Source organism: Chelonia mydas, chromosome 9 (assembly GCF_015237465.2).
Source record: "Chelonia mydas isolate rCheMyd1 chromosome 9, rCheMyd1.pri.v2, whole genome shotgun sequence".
NCBI classification, from domain to species: domain Eukaryota; kingdom Metazoa; phylum Chordata; order Testudines; family Cheloniidae; genus Chelonia; species Chelonia mydas.
The window spans coordinates 21,175,377-21,196,451 of NC_057855.1; the positions used below are offsets into that span (position 1 = coordinate 21,175,377).

At 41.4% G+C, this 21,075-nt stretch overlaps 1 protein-coding gene and 1 long non-coding RNA gene across 5 annotated transcripts in view; one reads left to right on the top strand and one right to left on the bottom strand.

The window, feature by feature from the left end:
* Positions 1–3,024, bottom strand: part of LOC119567065 — a 39,753-nt gene extending 36,729 nt beyond the window's left edge. The window contains exon 1 of the long non-coding RNA XR_005226780.2: positions 1,478–3,024. This is a non-coding gene — a long non-coding RNA (uncharacterized LOC119567065). The remainder of the gene's footprint in view (positions 1–1,477) is intronic.
* On the top strand, positions 2,968–20,160 carry NMD3 (NMD3 ribosome export adaptor). 4 transcript variants are annotated; one of them, XM_043521964.1, is made up of 16 exons: positions 2,968–3,401; positions 4,054–4,114; positions 4,618–4,752; positions 5,210–5,306; positions 6,098–6,178; positions 6,796–6,924; positions 9,832–9,922; positions 10,112–10,190; positions 10,570–10,666; positions 12,333–12,450; positions 14,036–14,181; positions 15,112–15,224; positions 16,562–16,634; positions 17,215–17,321; positions 18,710–18,780; positions 19,126–20,160. In XM_043521964.1, exons 2-16 carry the CDS (start codon positions 4,071–4,073, stop codon positions 19,257–19,259), a joined length of 1,515 nt encoding a protein of 504 aa, XP_043377899.1. In that variant the 5' UTR covers positions 2,968–3,401; positions 4,054–4,070; the 3' UTR covers positions 19,260–20,160. The 4 variants fall into 4 exon arrangements, with proteins under 4 accessions (XP_043377899.1, XP_037764507.1, XP_037764508.1 ...); XM_037908579.2 differs by lacking the exon at positions 2,968–3,401 and adding an exon at positions 3,510–3,691; XM_037908580.2 differs by lacking the exon at positions 2,968–3,401 and adding an exon at positions 3,581–3,678.
* The last annotated feature ends 915 nt before the right edge of the window (positions 20,161–21,075 follow it).

Genomic DNA, 21,075 nt, shown 5'->3' on the forward strand with positions numbered 1-21,075 from the left:
TCCACTCTGCCAGCTGCCCCCATGAGCTGCTCCAGGCATCAAACAAACTGCTCTGCTCCACCAGCCACTCTGCTCTACCAGCTGTCCCGCAAACTGCTCTGCTCCGAGATCCGCTCTGCACTGCCAGCCATCCCGCAAACTGCTCTGCTCTGCTCCGCTAGCCGTCCCACAAACTGCTCCGCAATATATCTTCAGGCTCCCCCATCACTTAGTACAACACCCAGTGACTTCACCTCTTAGTAAGTTTAGCTCTTTTGTGATTTCAGCTTGTAGTAGGGGAGCCTCAGTGCTGGTACACCATTAGCCCAAAGTGAACTCAACTCAGCAGCCTGTAACTAGACTCCTAATAGAATCAAAATTAGCTCTGATAGTCCACAGGAGAGAGAGGAGGAAGTGCAATTAGCATGTAAGGCCCTCACCAGGGGCCCATACCACCAAGTATTAATACCTGTTCCCAGCCTCTCTTCATTCACTAGGTTTTAGAACCCATGACCTTTCCCTAGCGAGTGCTGCTTAGTTGATGGTGAGTCCCTCCATCATAACAAAAGGCCAAGTACAGTTCCACTGTCCTTGATTCACATAATCAGTATAATAACAGTTTATTCCTGCCCCAGTAACAGAGAAACTGGGGCTCCTACAGCAGCCAAAGTGACCATCTTGGCGGGTGGGTGTGCCTATGCAAATGAGATCAGCCCCTAAAGTTCTTTTCCACAACCCACCATGACTCGCCACCAGATGTCAGGGTAGAGCTCATCCTGACTCTGCTTATATTTGCAAATGAACCACTAAGTATGTGCAACAAAATATTTTAGGAGCACCTCATTTAGGGTATAATCACATTAACCGCAGAAAGGAAGCTATATGCTGGTGAAATATGTTTAGCAGTACTGCTAGCGCCAAGCATTCGAACCAAGTCTAAACTAGAAACTTTTGCCAGTACAGTAATGTGCGCTAGGTATGACTGGTTTTTTTTTCAACATTTCTATACCAGCAAGTGCCCTAATATAGATGCAGTTACACAACCAAAAGCACTCTTTGGCCAGTATAACTTTTTACACTTAGGGAACCAGTAGAAGCTATGCTGGCAAAAAGACTCCAACAATATAAACTGCATCTATACTGGACAGATTTGTGGTACAGCTATACCTGCAAATTTTTTTCTAGTACAGACCTGGCTTGAGTCTTTAGGGTTCACTTGGCTCACGTTTTCAGACTCCTCTTTATCCGTGAGAGTTAGAAGTTTACTTTTCTTTTTAAATGAAAGCTGAGATTCTCATCTAATCACTTGTCGCCAAGAGCTGGCACTTCAAGGTAAACACCAAATATTGCAAGACTCACAGTAAGATCTGAGTTGATAACACTTGGGAGATTGAAATGAACAACATGGAGCCAGTGCAGCTCTTCCCATTCCACAACATGTACTCCACCATGTGGTTTAGAACAGTATCTGCAACCAATGCCCCAGTACATTACTCACCATGTGCACAGGATATTAGGGCCACTGGATCCATGTGATAGGATTGATGGTCTGCCAACATATTCCTCTTGCTGTGTTCCCCCCAAACACACTAGAGAGCTATGCAATAACTCCTACAACACACAGAAGGCATCCTCTATGAATTCATTCTACTGGAGCCTCTCCCTCTGTCCCCAATATGGGATTTAAGTGGTACAGAGGGCCTCAAGTGATTTCAGCTTCAGACTTTTGTGGCAAGCATTTGTACTCAGCTAGTTAATTGCAGCAAGACTCCAAAAGACCAATAGCCACCCTCAGAGCAAGATGATTAGTGCTGGAAGAGCTGACAAGTCCTGGTGGGGAACCTGGAGAAGATCCTTAACTAAAAAAAGGAACACTTGGAACTGGTGCATTTTATAAACCCTTCAAGATTAACTCTGGGGGAAGCCGGAAAATGTTGTCAGGTGTGCACCACAAATAGTGCAATAGGCTTTAGTTCCACCTATTCTGACAGGCAATCACTGACCTGTCTGACTGCCATTACAGACTATCTAAGACTGTAGTCATCCAACCCCTGCTCACCTCCTGTATAGATCACTAAAACTTCCTTCTCCCTGGCCTTACAGACTCCCTAGCTCTTGCCTCAGTCCATCTGAAATTACAGAGTGGAAATCAACACTTCCTAAGAAGGAACTTCCAAGGGCAAAGCTGTACACCAGAATAACAATGAGACATTTTTGTCCTGGTGTACTTGGTAACACTAAGTTACCTAGAAAAAACAACAAGCAGTCCTTGTGGCACCTTAGAGACTAACAAATTTATTTGGGCATAAGGTCACGAAAGTTCATGCCCAAATAAATTTGTTAGTCTCTAAGGTGCCACAAGGACTCCTCGTTGTTTTTGCTGATACAGACCAACATGGCTACCTCTCTGAAATAAGTTACCTAGGTATCCATTACTTCTACAGGGCCCAATCCTAAAATGTGCTGAGCCCATTCAATGCCCAGATGAAATCAGTGGGAGTGGAGGGACTTCAGCACTTGCAGGAAGTGCTCAGGAACTTCCATGATCAGACCCACAATATATAGAGGAACAGAGATTGATCTGCGATTTTATGAAACTTGTGTACTGTAAACATTTGTTTCTACTTATTTTTATATTAGCCTTAACTTATCTAATAGTCCAGGCCCCTAGTTTCTGCACTGCTAGACAAGTGGCTGGTGAGACAAAGACAGCTGGGAGATTAAGGAAGTTAAGCTGCTGGATAGTATCTCTGGGGCACTTCTATTGTATTATTGATCAACTTTTGGGGCGGGGGGGGCAAAAGAGAAGCACTTTCTGTGCTGGGAACTTGCCATCAAGTTAGGTGTGTCAGCCCCTGCTTCCTAGCAAGGGGTCCTTTGAAATGAGAGCAATGCAGCTTCTGATTGGATAGGGTAGTGATTAGAGTGGATGAGCTGTGTGTGGGGCCCAATCTTTAAAAAGCATACAGGCTGCCTGGGGCTGGTAAGACAATGGCAGCAGGAAGGCAGCCAGCTATGGGAGACAGCAAGTTAGGATTGGGTGTTGCTTTTGTTTCCTTAACTTTCAGATACTCTATAGGGAAGTACCCTACCCCAGGAGGAAAGTGGCATGTTGCCGCCACCACCACCATCTCCTGCACATCTGGAGCCCCCCACAAGCCAGGCATCCTGACCCTGGAGGTTTCTGTCCAGACTCTGGTCTTGACTTGCTAGGAATAGGACCTGCACATCCCTACTGACAAAAGCCAGGCAGGGGGAACCACCACAGGTGAGAGGGGTGTATTGGTGGAGTCCCGCAGGGAAGAGCTGCAGGAGGAGGTGGCTCATCTGCATAAGATCCGGGAGCGCGAGGACTTCATCAGCAGGGCACACTCAGAGGGATGGAGGATGCCAGCCACCTCTACAGGAACACCATGGCAAAGGCGAGCATGGGGTTTCTCTCTCAGACTCCCCGAGCCGGGGCGGGACGCGGGCTAGCGGCTCTGAACGCGGCCCCTAAGCGTTAACCCCGCGCTCCGCGGCCGCGGATTGGCTAAGAAACCGCAAGGGCGGGTCCGCTCAACCTGGCTTGAGGTAAACAACCACCGTCCCCGCCTACGCCCTGTTCTCGCGGGACTTCGGCTCCGGCCGGTGCTCTGCCGGAAGGAACCCGGAAGTCGAAGCTGAGCTGGGAAGGGCCGAGCGCAGAGCGCCCACGGGGTAGCGGGTGCTAGTGAGAAAAGGGTCCCTCGCGCCGCCGGGTGGGAGAGGGGCGCGGGACCGGCCCTGTCACCGACTCGGCGGGAAGGGGTGGGCGGCGGCGCAGTGGGACTGGCCCGGCCCGGCCCGGCCCGGCCTGGCCTGGCCTGGCCTGACACGACACGTGTCTCCTTGTGGGCTGCCCGGGCACTCAGCCCTTGTCGGCCCGCACACGCCGCCCAGGGGCCGCGGGCCTACCGTAGCCTCGCGCCCTCCGCCTGTGTGCGCGGAGAGAGACCCGTCTGCAGGCCCGGGAGGGGGAGCCCTGCGGGTACCTCGCCGCCCTGCCACCAGGGTGCCCCGAGCGCGCGCTGACCCTGCTCTCCGCCCTCCCAGGAGCCGTGTGGCCGGACATGGAGTACATGAAGGCGCCGGTGGCCCCCAGCCAGGGCAACATGTAAGTGACACGGGCCTGGCGCTGCCCGCCGGACGGGTGGGGCCCGCGAGGGTGTTATGGGGTCGGGTTGGGTAGGACTGGAGCGAAGTGCCCGGTCTTCTTGGGAGGCCCCGGCCGGGTCGCCGGAACCCATAGCGGGGAGGGCAGGAAATGGAAGCTCCGACGTCTCTGAAGTTCCCTGCGAGGGGAGTCGGTGGAGACGCACCACGAGTCGGGAATCCTTCCCCAGCGCAGCCAGTACAGGCGTCTCTTTCCACCGGTGGCTTGAGCTGGGTTGGCCATTGGTCACTGACACCCTGGGGGGATCTGGGTCTTCATTTCAGGCCAAACCCATACAACCTACCAGACAAAGTGCACAGTGACAGGATGCATTGGTGTGTGTCCTGGCTGGCAAGCAGGCCTTTTTCCTTCTGTCACAACATTTTTCTCTGCCTTTGTTCCTCTGAGTCCCCCCAAGTATGGTGTTTATTTTTCATTTGTTAATTCTGCTTCATTTACTCAAGCCTGTGCTGCCAGTGTGGCATCCCAATCACACCAAACCCTGCGAACATGTGCGTGGCATGTTTACGAACTCAGGTGGATATCACAGAAGGAATCCCCAAACAAGTCACCGTTCACTTCTGCAAACAGTGTGAGAGGTATGGTGTGATTACATCGTAGGTTTTAGGCTAATATGTCACTAAAATGTTTAATTTGTGATATTTTTCATTAACATCATAAGCAATGGTTGGAAATGACCAAGTTTATATTCATAGAATGCAAATGTCTGTTTTGACCTTATCTGTTTTTTTGTTTTTGTTTTGAATTATTTTAAGGCTTTTCTTTTGCTGAAGCAGTATTAATTTTGGGATGTGGAGCCACATGTAGGAAAAAAGTAGACTGATTAAGTAGTTTCTGAAGGAAAAAGTGGGTGGGTCAGAGTTGGGGAAAAGTTCAAGTACTGTACCTCTGAAGTACATGGATCTTAATGATTTATTATGGAAGTACCGGTTTGGGGTCTATGGTAAACATTTTCTTTTTCTAAACCTAATAATGTTTGAAATAAATAGTGATCTCTGAATAATTTAAATCATTGAAAGTTTTCCTTTATCTCAGATACCTTCAGCCTCCAGGAACTTGGGTTCAGTGTGCCTTAGAATCGAGAGAACTTCTAACTTTGTGTCTTAAAAAAATCAAAGCTTCGCTTAGTAAGGTTAGTCACTGAATTGCATTTGCGCTGTATAAAATAAGATCTGATTAACTTGTATAGACTTTAGAACTTTCTGGGTAGTCAGTCACATTGACCACTACCTTGTATCAGTTGATTTATGTTAAAGGTGGAGGCTGAAATCCTGACCTCATTGAAATCAATAGTAAAACTCCCATTGACTTTAGCAAGGCCAGGATTTCACCCAGAGTTTGGAGCTAGATCTGGCTAATACAAACAAAACACATCCCTAAAGAAAGCATTTAGTTATCAAAATGAATTTCCGCTATTAAACTAAACAGATATATTATGCATTTGACAATCCATGTTAGTGTTACCAGATATTGGTTGGTCTTGTGCTATCACATTGCAGTCAGGACTCGGAAATAGACCACTCTATCTTATTTACTTCGGTTAAATTTACAGTAGCGCGCAGTAACCATTTCAGTAAGCCTTTTTTCATTGTTTAAGTAACTGGCAGTTTGTTACTTGACAACTTGCAGCGAAAGCACAAATGGCTGTAGTAGTATTTCTGTCGGTGGTTTTAGATTGAAAAAATTCCTTCTATCTAATTATGTGGAGGTGTAGCATGAATAATATTGATTGGGTTTGTTGTACTGCTAAACATGTTTCTTAGATGTCTTCCAGTCCTCAGTTGCTGATGGTGTACTTTGTAACTCGTTACCTGAAACTTGTGTTCTTAATGGTTAACTTTTCATGCTTTAAACATGCATGTTAGAGAGTCTGACAGGTTCTCAACTAGAGGATAATGAATAATCCTCTGTTTCTACCGACAGGTGCGGCTGATCGAAGCAAGCTTTGTTTGGACTGAACCACATTCCAGGAGACTTAAAATAAAGCTGACAGTCCAAAAAGAGGTAATTGAGATCCATTGCACCTCTTATAGGTTTTTTTTCTAAGTACTATTTTAGGCGACAAATACAGTAGCGTACAGAAAGGCAATTCTCTGTTGGCTGGTGGAGGCCAAGAATGTTCCAGAGGTTATTTGCTTGTCTTGGAGGAAGATGCTGATTTCGGTGTGCCTAAAGCCCACAAATGGAGCAGTATTGACAGTGACCTGAGGAAGGCATTTTGCTTTCTCAGCTGCAGGGAGGAAAGGTAACCCTATGCAGGCAGAGAAGTTAATGAAAGATTCAACCACCTAAAGAGACAGGTTTATAATAATAATTTCTGAAGACAGGCAACTTTTTTTATCTTGTTTTTTAAAATATGATTTTCTCCATTTTTCTGAGTAATTATTTGGAAAATTGAGGCCTTCATAAAAGCATAACATTTATATTCCATGAATAGTACTGCCAACCTTCATGCATAGCATAACAATGGCTGTCAAGTAATCTTACCATACCAGTTACTTTGAACTATAATATACTAATTTTTGGTTGAATATTTGCATCAGTGATGTAAACTATAAAATGGCACCATCTTCAACCAGAAGAAAGAAAATTTGTAATCATTCTTAAATTTGATTCTGCAGGTGATGAATGGAGCAATCCTTCAACAAGTGTTTGTGGTGGAGTATGTAGTTCAGCCTCAAATGTGTGATGACTGTCATAGAGTTGAAGCTAAGGATTTCTGGAAAGCGGTGGTTCAGGTCAGACAAAAGGTAAAAACAATAGTAATGTTCTTCAGTATCCATCTAGTTCAGTAACCGGTCAGGTGACCAATACTGAATGCCTTCTTTTGAAGCATAAGCTTCTCAAATGCATCTGGCCAATACAGGAATACAGCCTGCAAACATAAGGTGGAAATCTTTCCCTCGCCCCAGCCAGTCTGTTCTCTGAGGCATGAACATTAATGGCCCCTTCACGCTGTATCCCAATTAAAGTAACGGCAGATGCTTCACTAGCCTTCTTTGTGCTTTTCTGTATCGCCTTTTGGTCATCTTTTTTCTAAACTAATCAATCTGTTAGGAACTCTTGCTCTCCTCTTATCCAAAACATTTAAGCCTGTGCATCCCAGTGAACCACAAGCCAGTAGCTGGGAGAGGGGTCTCATATAGACAAGTAAACACCCTTCCCGATCTGCCTCTCTGGTATGCATCTTCATGTGTCAGGCAATATGCAATATTGACATGCTTGGATGGAGGGCCTGGATTATGGAAAAGGCATGTAGAGATGATGATAGCTACTTACCCTCACCCACCTATAAGGAAAGGAGGAAGAAAACCCTGCTCCTCTGATTCCAGCTCACCTGGCCTTGGGGGAAGGGATGAGAAGATCTGTTTCCTGGCCTAAAAGGGTGAGCATCAGAACTTAAAGTGAACATGAACCATCAATCTCATGCATATATAGTATATTGTGCACACAAAAATGTTTAAGGAACATTTTTAAAGTTGCGAAGTCAATAAGGTATTTAGGAAATATCAGAATTAAGGTTGCCAGCCTTGTACATATGCTCCAAAGTATGGGGCCACCAGAGCTTTTCAAAGAAAAGGTCACCAGAATTTCTTTAACATTGCAAAACTATTTTTTCCATTGCCTTGTTTTCAAAAATGACTGAACCCTTTTGGCTGACATTAAAAAATAAAAATATATCAGCCAGAGGCAGGCTCTTGGCATGGAAGTTTCAGCCCAAATAGTAAAGATCAGCGAAATTAGAAGTAGCTAAAAACAGGGTCTTAAAATGGGAAGTTCTGGGCAATCTTAAGTGAAGCTACCAGCCCCACCTATAATATAGTGGTATTGAAATATTTTCCTTATTCTCCAGCCTCCTCCTAACATTAGCTGACCTCTTGTTTCCTTTTTTGGCCCCAGCCATACGGTGAGCTAACACCTACATCTTTTTTTTTTCCATAAGTCTAAAACTAATTCAGATATAGTGAGTGTCTGAGCATCTAAGTTGCACTTTCTGATATGTTTTATTTTGCACCTGTCTGCGGGGCATTTAATATGTCATTGTTAGGGCAGGTTATTTGTAATGCTGTCACAGGTTGTCATGAATTCTTCAATTTTTGCTTTTCTTAAACTTCACTGCAACTCACTGCTCATCTGGAGAGCCACTGGCTTTTAATTAAAAAATATGATTTTCTAGTCATTTTGGTTGCAAAGGTAACCTTCTAAACATGAAAATGTAACTGATGCTGTCTTGCTAAGTCCTACCAATATGCAGAGATTCTCTAGAGGATGCACCTTTGCCTTATGTAAAAATTCTAAAACCTTGTAATGTAAGACTGTAAAATGTGCTTTATTAAAATAAGACCTGATATCATTTTTTAAGAATGTGTTTTTTTGATTTTTTCCCACTTGAAATTAATGTTTAGGACACTTAATATACTTGAAAAATTTCTGAGACTTTTTAACTGCATTTGTGACTATTTCACTTTTTGCTAGGAAAAAGCAGCAGGAAGTGTTTTATTTTACCCCAATATTTTGCTTTGACCAACAGCCAACTTCAGTCATTCTATTGCTCAGACACTAATGGGTATGTCTACACTGCAGCTGGAACTGGGCCTTCCAACCAGGTATACAGACATGCTAAATCCACTCAAGCTAGCATGCTAATTAATAGCTGCGTAGATGTTTCATCATCAGTCCAGTCCAGCCACACAAGTATGGACCTGGGGGGGAGAGTGGGCTTGTTCTCCGCCAACTAGCCAGTGCCACAATGTCCACATATTAGCGTCTATGTCTACCCGAACTGGCAGGCATGCTCCCAGCTGCAGTGTGATAGACATAGCCTTAGTTTTGTACAGTCCTTTTGTGATTCCTTTCAGGTCTGCCTAAGACTTGACTAGTCTAAATAATCTTGTTCTTAGCGGACTGCCTGCTGGCAGTTTGCATCCTGCTGAAACTGTTTTGCTTCTAAAGTGATGGAAAACACACTTCCTAGGCAATAATCTTTAAGCTGTGCAGTGTTTGATAAGGTGATCAGATATATAAACTAAACATTTGAATAGCTTGGTTTTTTAAAATGTCCATATTTGCATTTCTTTAACTAGTATTCAAGTTCACCACTTGAGAAAAGGAAGTGAATGGGTGCATATTACAATTTTAGTGCCATGTAGCTCATGGGGCTAGTTGAATTTGTTTTTTTAAATCATTTCAGTTTTATAATATCAGTTAAATTTAATCCCATTAGAATTAGAAGGATGGGTTAGTTATAATTGTTTAGGATCCGATGTATTGAAAAAATCAATATTACAGAAACAAGAAATAAGAGTAAATAAGAAATAGAGGTTTAAAAGCAACACAGAAAGGCATAAATAGAGCAGTTGCTTGCGCATTTACGTACATGTATGGTAAATTTTCAGTAGTTCTCTTGTAATAAAGACTTCATTCAGTGTCTAAGCTTATTCAGTTTCCCCATTTGTAATTTTGGGATAATGATACTGACCTCCTTTGTAAAGTGCTTGGAGAGCTACTGATAAAAAGCACTATATAAGAACTATTTATTTTATTTCTGCTTCAGTTGATCGTTCCATGTTCATGGTTACCCTGTTGATGCATTTGCAGATAACTTGAAGGTTGTTACATTTTCATAATCTAACATAGATTTGACTTTTTAACTTTAGACTCTGCACAAAAAAACTTTCTACTATTTGGAACAATTGATTTTAAAACACAGGCTTCATCAAAATACTCTTCGGATCAAAGAGATTCATGGTAAGTGAAGTGGCTTGCCAGTAATCTTTATGTAAAAATGACTGAAGTAATTGAAATATAAGTACTAGTATTCCATTTTTGTGCACATTGGTTGCTGAGAGGTATGACTTAGATATAGCCTGTTTTATGGTGAAAAATACCCATTTAAAGTACAATATAGTATCTTCATGTAGCTGTATTTTCTTTAAGATGGCCTGGATTTCTATTATGGTTCAAAGCAACATGCCCAGAAGATGGTAGACTTTCTTCAGTGTACAGTTCCTTCCAGGTATTTTGCCATAGTTTATTACATTCTAACTCGGATATTCAAGAGCTGTTGGAAAATTACTTTGCTGATCCTTTATTTTGAAAATTGTATGTGAAGTGCAGAATCAGCAGTTCTTAGATGCAATGAGTCTTTTGTAATTACAACAAAGTGAAGCTACCAGCCCCAAAGTCTCCAATTTTCTCCATCAGCTGAGACATCATGGAACTAACCCTTTTGTCCATTGTCCTGTTTTCCATGTTATTCCTAGTTTTCTTGTGATATGAAGCTATATATTTGCAAGTCTTTCTACTACGATATTTTGTGCTGAGAGAATGAATTACCGTCTGTATATTTCTGATGCCTCATTTTGCTCCTTTAAAGTTTTACTTATGCTTTTTAGATCAAAATCATCCCAGCGTTTGATTTCACATGATATTCATAGCAATGCCTACAATTACAAAAGCACTTTCTCTGTGGAGATTGTTCCAGTATGTAAGGTAGCTTTCTTTTTTTATTTATTTTTTTTTTAAAGGAATAAAATATATTACCAATTTACAGTGGCTTTAATTTACATTTTTGATCATGATGAGTCAGGATTTTTTTTTTTTTTTAAACAAGATCTTTTAAGGTAAATGCGTTCTTAGTGGAAAAAAAGCTGTCATCAAGCAGTCCATTAGTTTGGAAAGTATTTTAAAGCATGCTCAGAATCCTTTTGGAAGGGGGTAGAGTGCTTGTTTCTCCAAACTTCTGGCTGAAACCAGCACTTACAAGCCCAATGTGCAACATATCTGTATAATTACGTCAAATGCAAAACCAATCCACCTCAAAATTTACATGCCAAATTTCATCCCATGGTAGAATTTGACTGAAAAGTTTGGTGTACAATCGTGTGAAGTGTTTGAGAGAGATAATGGCTTGAGAATTTCCCTGTTCGCTTTCAAAGATCTTGCAAACTGGGTTTTTGGCTCATTTCACTGAAAAGTAGATTTACCTATAACCTTCAAACTGCACCTCTGTTCTGTATTGCTTAACACGTAAAAATGCTTTTTTGCTGGCTTTAGAGAGGGTTCTGGTAGAGTAGCACTTATGTAATAACACCTTTAAATATTAAGGTAAATACATATTCCAATGCACTGAAAACATACACTTCTTTGATTTACATGTTGAAAGTTTGCTGGACCCAAATGAAGATGACCATTAGCAGTGGTAGTGGTTGTCAGGGTGTCATGTGGGTTTGTCTCAGTCCAGTAGCTGGAGAAGCAAAATATAGGCAAAATATAAACTTCTGGGCAAGTTTAAAAAAATAACTGCACCAAGTGTGAAAAGCTCTTCCGAGCAGGGACAGTCTTGGTGTGTGTTTATAGTGAGTCTAGCACAGTGGGGCTTTAATGAGATTTTGATTAGCCCCTTTGGGTATTACTACAATATTTATATTAATGAGGGTGGTTATCTGTAGATAATTGAGGTCTGTATATTTTAGACAATTTGCCTAAAAATGTATCCAGTATTTATAGCCTAGTCATTTGGGTAGTTAAGAAAAGTATTGCTGCTCACAAATTGAGCCCCGCTGAATATGTACTATAGTTAGTGTAAAACATCTTTTCCACCTTTGAGCATTTTTGCTAATTTACGAGACAGAGACCCACACTACTGACTTCTTATCAGTACTTTATACCGTGAGAAAACAATTAATGTTAATCCCCGAAAAAGTAAAGAGTGATCCCTGAAGAAGCCTTAATATGGTACAACCTTACCTTTCCTCAAGTTTACAGAAATATCCAAAACTTTCTGCTAAGTAGGAGAACCATGCAAAGTGCACTATGCAGATGGACAGTGTCTTCCTCCTTTGTTCAACTGAAGGTTGGGGGGGAAATGGCTTTGCGCTGTAACTAAAAAGCTACTTTCTTACCAATTGTCAAAGATTTGCCATGGGAACGTTAGAAACTCACTTCTCAGCCATGCAGTATTGTACAATTAGATTTCCCCTCATCTACCCCCCACCCCCAGTTGTTTGTTCATAGCATCTATGTTGAATGGTGATAGTGGTTGTTCTCAAACTCAATTTAAGGACTTGTTTAAACAAGTTTTAGTACTTTGCTAAAAATCTGAATATAACTAAAAACAAGAAAACAAATGTGTGAAATTTTGTCTGTTGCTGCACAGGACAATGTTGTATGTCTGTCTCCAAAACTGGCACAGAGCCTTGGGAATATGAGCCAGATTTGTGTGTGCATCAGAGTAACAAGTACTGTCCACCTCATTGATCCCAACACTCTGCAGAGTAAGTTGGGGGAGGGGAGCTGTTGTTCGTTATTTCCCCTTGAGTGTTAATCCTGTTGTCTAGTAGTAATTCTTCTGTTTCAGAGTAGCAGCTGTGTTAGTCTGTATCTGCAAAAAGAACAGGAGTACTTGTGGCACCTTAGAGACTAACAAATTTATTAGAGCATAAGCTTTCGTGGGCTACGGCCCACTTCATCGGATACATAGAATGGAACATATAGTAAGCGCGCGCACACACACACACACACTCTGTATGAGCTAATTAATTAAGATGAGCTATTATCAGCAGGAGAGAAACTTTTGTAGTAATGATCAAGATGGCCCATTTAGCCAGTTGACAAGAAGGTGTGAGGATACTTAACATGGTTAAATAGATTCAATATGTGTAATGACCCAGCCACTCCCAGTCTCTATTCAAACCCAGGTTAATGGTATCTAGCTTGCATATTAAGTCAAGCTCAGCAGTTTCTCGTTGGAGTCTGTTTTTCAAGCTTTTCTCTTGCAAAATTGCCACCCTTAAGTCATTTACTGAGTGGCCAGGTAGGTTGAAGTGTTCTCTTCCTACCGGTTTTTGAATGTTATGATTCCTGATGTCAGATTGTGTCCATTTATTCTTTTGCGTAGAGACTGTCCGGTTTGGCCAATGTACATGGCAGAGGAGCATTGCTGGCACATGATGGCATATATCACATTGGTAGATGTGCAGGTGAACGAGCCCCTGATGGCATGGCTAATGTGAGAACAGCATTATTCTTACTGAATGTTTTCCTGATGCACATCTTGTGTTTCAGACCTTAATTTTGAAAGATTAAATCAGTTTTCTCACCGCCAAACAAATTAATGGCAAACTAAGAAATTAATCTTAGCCCCTGAATTCTCTACTATTGTATACAAAATGTACCACAAATTAAAGAATTGCAGAGGCTGTCTGGATGATATTTTGCTTTTGTCACTTTGCTGTGCCATGTAAGCTGTGTCTACTTTAGAAAGGGTTTATTGTTATAGCTCTACCAGCCAGCTCTGATAGTTGAGTTCTTGTATTGCCGGTGTCATTTATACCAGAATTAAACTGTCTACGTTAGGGGTTTTGCCAGCACAGGTGTGTTGGTTAGAAGTGACTTTAAGTGTAGACCAGGCCTTAGTCTATCACAGGCATATTCCTTTAGAATTAAGATGGAGATACAGAATGCAAACTGACATGTGACTCAGGCCAGGTTTGCACTAGGAGCGCTTCATGGGAATAGCAGTACCAGTATATTTTACCAGCGAAGCACTCCTAGTGTGGGTGTAGCTTATTCCAGTCTTCCCTTCCCAACAAAATAAGCTATACTGGCAAAAGTAAAGTTTTGCTGGTACTGTATAACTGCATCTACACTAGGGACTCTTGTCAGTCAGATCACACCCTGATTTTGACAATGCTACATCACCAGTAGTTTATAGTGTACACCTGGCCTCAATGCTTCTACTCTGTTGAAGTGTAATATCACTGATCATTTGGAAGTTGCCTTGATTTTTGGCTTAATAATGTATATTGAGTCCGAAAGCAATTTTCCTGTGCCCACAAAGGTCTGTATTTGCCCTTTCAGTTGCTGACATTGATGGAAACACTTTCTGGCGTCACCCTTTCAATAGCTTGTTCCATCCAAAGCAGTTGGAGGAGTTCATTGTAATAGATATCACCAGGGTCCAAGAGAGAAAACAAGGTGCAGGTGCAGGGATGAGATCAAACAAAGTAAGAGTTTATTTGCCTTATTGAACACTTTGGAAACCGGGTTCCTTGTCTGGGATTCTGTTTTGGCTCACTCAGTGTTACAAAGCACACTGCACGTTTTTCCAAATATAGCCCAAAATGTTCTGACTATTGTTAGCTGGTGAAGCTTTCCCCTAAGAAAGTTGCAATACATCGTTCTCATTCATTGGGAATTGCATACACATCATATGAATTCCCTTTTCAGAAATTATTGCGCTTCAACATTAAATTAAAATTTGATTGTTATAAGCTTCTTACTCTTAGGTTAATATTTTAGGTCACAATTTCATAATGAAGCATTTTATGCAGCCCAACACTTAAGAGGATTGTGTATACCAGCTAAGATTATTTATAACTAAATGAACCATATTTGATAAATATCTTGACAAATATTCCACCTGAATGCCTAGGTCAAATTAGTACTAGAGACTGGTGTTCAGAAGTCAATTCACCTCTCTTAATAGTTTTTTATTACAGATCTTGTAGCAGTTGTTCTTCCTTAATAACACAAGACTGTGGCTTGGCACTTTTGTCCTACACAGAGACTTCTATGTAACAATGCTTAGCCTTTGGTTTGCTGCTCTACGTTTTTTATATTTCCTTACCAAATAATATTGATCCAACAACTCTATATGGTACATAATGAAATAAAAACAATCTTTGTGATCATATTTATAGGAGGAAATCTAAATGGAATCTGTGAAAATTTCCCATTGTTTCCATTTGTTTGTCTTCAGTAAAAAGACAATCATTAACAATAAGAAAATGGAAATATAAGCTGGATACAGAAAGCCAGTATTACTGATGCAATATCAAATGGTACATAGTACAGCAATAGAAGTGTTTTTAATTATGCAGCGGAAAATGAAACTCTCCATCTCATTACAAAAATTTTTGTTTCCATTTTTCAAGCACACTCTTGCTGAAGCCTGGGTACAGAAAACCTCAGAGATGAATACAGATAATCAGTATTTCTGCCGCACTCACTTGGGGCACCTTCTAAATCCTGGAGACCTAGTCTTGGGGTTTGTATGATATATGCTATTTTCAATCAATATTTGATTGACTGAGACAGATTTTGCAGGTTAATAAAATCTCAACTTCCTGTAACACTGACCCCAAAGTTACAGGACATGGGAGACAGGAAAGATCTTGTAATTCTGTCATTTTGGAAAAGGGTTTTGGGCTGGTAGGAGAAGAGGTGGCTTCTGTTTTTTAAAGTGTCTGTTTAAACCAGCAGTTCTCAAACTGTGGATCAGGACCCCAGTGTGGGTTGCGATCCCGTTTTAATGGAGTCACCAGGGCTGGCATTAGACTTGCTGGGGCCCAGGGCCAAAGCCCAAACCCTGAGTGGCACTGCTCTGACTTCAGCTTCAGCCCTGGGCAGTGGAGCACAGGTTACAAGCCCCCTGCCAGGGGCTGAAGACTTGGGCTTTGGCTTCCCCCCCAGCCCACCTAGGGTGGCAGGGCTAAGGCTTCAGTTCCTTCTCCTGGGGTCGTGTAGTAATTTTTGTTGTCAGAAGGGGGATCACAGTGCAATGAAGCTTGAGAACCCCTGGTCTAAACCAAAACTTGTAAAAATGGCACTTTTTGACTCAGTACTACTGCCTGTGCGTGTTCAGAATTGTATCTAATTAGTTTTTCCACTTTTTGCTATGGTTAGCACTGAAGAGCTATCACAACTGTGGGAAGCTGATCTGGATTCGGCTCATGCTTTCACAACAGAATTGTGAACTGTTCTAATTTTCAAAATTAGAAGTTGCAGAAAAATTTGAGGGTGGAGAAGAGGCCCTTTGTCATGGCCAGGAAGAGGTCATTGGTGACCTTAATGAGAGAAGTCTCAATGGCAGAGAGGGACAAAAGCCAGAGTGGAATGGGGTCAGTCAGCTAGCAGTCAGAATCAAAGCAATGAGTGTATAGTGCACATATGACAAACATACTGCTTAGACATGGAGAGGCTTGGGAGGGTTTTTAAGATGCCACGGTAGGGACATGTTCAAAGACCAAGTATGCTGGAATGTGTCAGAAGTCAAGAGGGGATGGAGACAACGGAACAGGTGGAAGGGTATGCTCTGCAGCTTGATAGCATGTAATGTACTTGATCGCTGTCAGTGTGTGTTAGATAGATACATCATATTAGATACCTTGTAATGTAAAGAGTTTAACTTGTTTATCAAGGATACTTAGTACGTGGATTTTCTTCCCTGTTGTGTATCATTACTACTTTTTGGAAGTATTTTATCTCTCTTTTGTGTGAACTATAAAATTGTAATTATACCATGTTTGTTTCTTCTTGGAAGTATAAAACATGAAAGGTTAAGTATTCAAGCTATTAAGTGTGTTGTAAATATCTTCCTTTTAGATTTGACTTGGCCAATTGTAACCTCAATGACGAATTTGCAAATAAGATGAACCCACACAATGTTCCTGATGTGGTAAGGTCCTAGAGTCGTCTCCTTGTAGAGAAGTTTGTTTCTTGTGCATAATTGAAGATGAGAACGTTGTGGTCTATAAAATGTATGTTGTAGTCCTAGCTTAAAAATCTGGGGAAATGAGGTATTAGCACCAACATCCTGGTCAAATTCCAGTTTTGGAAATTATATTCTGGCTGTTTAAATTTTCCCTGTTTTGATTGGCTTTCTTAAAGATGTGCCTTAGCTCAAACAGGAATTAATTCAAGGAAGTCCTGTAGCCTGTGTTATGCAGAAGGTCAAATTAGATGATCACAGTTATCCCTTCTGCTCTTCTGGATCTGTAGTACACATATATAGCTTGGAAAGGACTTTGGGAGCCCTTTACATAGAGCTTGTCATACAAATAGTGTGAGAACTTCACTATTCAGGCTCAATGAAGTGCCTGACTCAGTCCTTTATCCTATACAGCTTTCCATTGCTGCCCTCTTGTGACCAATTATTATATTACAGAATCCACAATGCAGTACAATTCCTTGTTTCATAGATCAAAGAATGTTAGTGTTTTTCTGAAAGTTGGTCTAAAATGATATCTTCTATGTAGGTTTTAATAAAGAAGAGTTATGACCGTACTAAACGCCAGCGTCGCAGGAACTGGAAACTGAAAGAGCTGGAAAGGGACAGAGAAGGCATGGATACAGATGACGAAAGGTTTGGTTTCTGCTCAGTAACTCTTCCCCTTGAACCATCTGTGCGGGGTCCAGTAATGGGCAGCATTTCTCAATCTCTCCTGATAATGGTACTAGATTTAGTTCATGCTCAGGTCTAAAGAATATCCAGAATAAGTGGAGACACCACTCCTCCTCTTCTTCCACACAGGCAGGTATAACTGGCACTCCGTAAGGGGGAGTGCATGCTCACCATTATCAGAAGATGGCTTAGCAGGTCTGGTCTCCCTGCATTCTAGGGAGAGGTATACCTCTTCACTGCTCCCTACTGCAGGAAGTGCCTTAAAGACACAATTTAGCCCTGAGTGCTTAGAGTGAAATCTCATCCCACTTTTGACTGCTTTGTGAAATTGCAGGGGAGATTGATATTTGAGACAATATAGTAAAACTTTCTTGAATTTTGCCCACAATCTTACAGCCATTACTAAAGATTACACAGTATAAGCATGGACTACAAAGACTTAAAACTGGAATCATTAGTGAGTAGGGTCACAGACCACATGTCTGTGGGCAACCAATTAGACATTAAGCTGTCTAAAGAGACATCTGCAAGGGAGAGGAAATGTTTGTCATTGGTATGTTCAGTAACAAATTGTATACAACAGCTGACTAACTCTAATGTCTAGCTGACTGGAAAATGGAAGCAAAAGATCAGAGTTAAATTGGAATGTAAAAGCTACAGAATATTAGTGGCATACTATAAGCTACCCGAAGACTGAATTACAAATATGGGGATGTTAAAAGAGCATATGTCTGAGGGACCAAATTCTGTAATCATTTCTTGGTGTGCAATGCTTCCTTACACTTGATGGCCCTTGAGAGGAGCAAAGAAGTGAGATGTAGAGCAGTTATTTAAGTGCTGACCGCATGCTCAAGACATAAAATAAGTGCCTTAAACCCATGCAAGTAGAAGGGCAGTGGTCAGTGAGTCATGCCTATCCTTCTCCCCCAACTCTAAAGTTTCTGTCTTGTTTTTGAATACATTCAGGCAACTTGGGATTTGGGGGATGGAGCTAGGGTTCTGCCATTTGTTCAGTGGTCCCCACAGCACCCATAGAAATATAAGCCGCTCTTCATGTTTTTTAATTTTTAATCTGTGCTTGAAGCACACAGCTGCAGCTTCTACAAAATGTATTCTGTGTGTAATAAAAACAAGAACACTTGTCAACTCCAGAAGTTTTCTGAGTAAGTCTCTCCCTGCCCATCCCCATTGGGGTTTTACCTGCAGTAGAGTTTCACCTCTAGGATTGGCCTAAATAGTTATCTGGCATGATTCCACTGGGCTGCTAGCCTGCCAGACTCCAGAGTTTGCATAATTCTAAAGGAAAAGAGAAGAGTTAATGTATTCAATTGAGTTTGTTGCTTTTTTAGGCAGTACCAGGACTTCCTTGAAGATCTTGAAGAAGATGAGGCAATTAGAAGGAATGTCAATATTTATAAAGGTAAGTCAAAACACTTGTGACTTCAGATTTTATTTAGCTTCTGGTAATTCAGAAGGATTTGAATGCTCAGGGTAAAGTGACATACACTTAGAAGAATGCATATTGCTTGAGGTCATAATGTCAACAGGTATTTTACAGCCTTTGATTACTGTGTGTTCATGTTTTGTATTTGCAACAAAGGTAGGATCGGTGTGGAAGTCTAATTTGGGGGAAAAACAGTTGTAGGAAGGATTGGTCTATAATGCAGCAGCCTGTATGAAAGTGACAGGGTGTATTCATTGCTTTAAGCTATGAAATTTCTTGGAGCTATTATTTCCTTATTTGGTGTTTCTTTTGGTTTTTTAGATTCAAAAATTCCAGTGGAAAGTGACACAGATGATGAAGGTGCTCCACGAATCAGTCTGGCTGAGATGCTAGAGGAACTCCATATCTCCCAGGATGCCACTGGTGGGGAGGGTTCTGATATGATGACACAATAAGCATATGCATTAATAAATGCAATCATTGTACTCTCTTGAGGAGAAAAACTATCCTGCCAGAAATAAATGTAATGAACTGTTGAACTAATTGTAGACATTCATGTAGTCTTGTGAATGTAAAAGGCTGTGCACGTAAACCTCTCTTACCCATAAATAAGTGTGTGTGCTATACAAACTGCTGATGAGGATCAGATTTAGTAAAATCAAACTCCTGATGAAGGTGTCACAACACAAGGCCTGCAAATTTTTCAGATGTTCTCCTGCTGCCTTCTCCCTATGACTTCTGCAATGTGAGTGCAAGCTGAAACTGCAGGTATATCCACATGATTGTCTTGAGGTTAAGATGCAAGATGAGGAGTCAAGAGCGATGGGTTCTGTTCCTGATCCTGCCAGACTTTCTGTAGCTTCCTCTCCTGTAAAAGACGTTTATCTTCTTAACAGAAGAGTTGTTAGGCTAGATTTGCTTGGAAAGTGCTTTAAGATCTTTGAATGGAAGATGTAATATGAATTTATTCAGCAAAATTTCTGGTAAATACAAGTAAACTGTTTGTTCCTCTGTGTGCATAAGGATTTTATGTAAAATATGTAAGTCAGTTGCCAGTACAGCCCTCTGAATCACAAAGCTTGGCCATCCTTGCTCATTGTAGGATATACTGCACTATCCTAAATGGCAATATCCATATGTTAATTTAACATGAATAAATATCTCCAGTTGTGAATCTTACATTTGAAACTTAGAACTCTGAACACTTGTTATTAGCAAATAACTCAGTATATTAACAAAATGTCACTGTCAACTGTTAAAACTTTTATAACAATTAAGTGAGTAACACCAAAGACGGCATGGTCAAAATGTGCAATTGTTCTGGTATAACAGAATATTAAATATTGACATCCTTCAGTTTGTTTTACTGCAGAGGGGTTGGTGGAATTGCATGAGAGCTTTCAGGTTTGACAAATCTATAATGGGATAGAAAGGATAAACCTATACAGGGCAGTAAAACCAGTCTTGCCACCATCTTTAACTCTTCTAAAAAGATGCAAGGTAACTAGAATGTGAAGTAAGGAAGAAACTCTCTCTCCTTGCTTCACTGTAAAATTTAAAGAGGTAGAAAGTTAAAAGAAGACCTAATGTCTAGTGTCAATTCGGTAGAGGATATAGTCTCTAACTGTATCATACACAGCCTAGGAATTGGACTTAGGTGTGGACCATTCCTTCCTACATGTATTTTTGTGATGTACAAGATTGAAACACAGAAGATGGGCAGGACTGAGGTCCAACCAAAGCGAGCTTCTATTAAGATTAGGTTAATAGTTTGTTGTGAAGACCCTCAACTTTGATAGCTTCCCTGGGATCGAAGGAAAAATTAAGAAGTCCCTGACACAGCCGTGTGAACTAGAATTCCCATAGTTAATCCTATAATCCAGTTTATATTTCAAGCCCCTGTCCTGTTGGACAGCTCAATTACAAATACCACTTCCCTCCTGCTGCATGGGATCAAGTAAACCTGTTATGTAGGTGCACAAAGCATCCATCATTTCTGCTGTACATGGGCATGCAGCCCTAGTTATGACAGATGCACTTTCTGGCTGTGCATGCCAGTTCGGAAATCCAGGAGTTGCTTGAATCTAGTCTTGGTTGACAGTTTCTCCTTTGTCCTCCCAGAGGCCCAGAATGCCACAGCCTACAACAACACAGGTAGCATTGATAATGGTTCTGAAAGCCCAGCCAATGGAATTTCAATCTGCCAAATGCACATTCAACCACCATCCTACAGCTACTGAATGGGTAATTGAACTTCCTTTTCCCAAGCCC

Excerpts from the sequence above, each read along its gene's own strand:
- NMD3 (XM_043521964.1), top strand. The coding sequence starts at position 4,071 with ATGGAGTACATGAAGGCGCCGGTGGCCCCCAGCCAGGGCAACAT. Across the intron at positions 15,225-16,561 it reads CCTGGAGACCTAGTCTTGGG|ATTTGACTTGGCCAATTGTA; the intron begins GTTTGTATGATA and ends TCTTCCTTTTAG. Across the intron at positions 18,781-19,125 it reads GAATGTCAATATTTATAAAG|ATTCAAAAATTCCAGTGGAA; the intron begins GTAAGTCAAAAC and ends TTGGTTTTTTAG.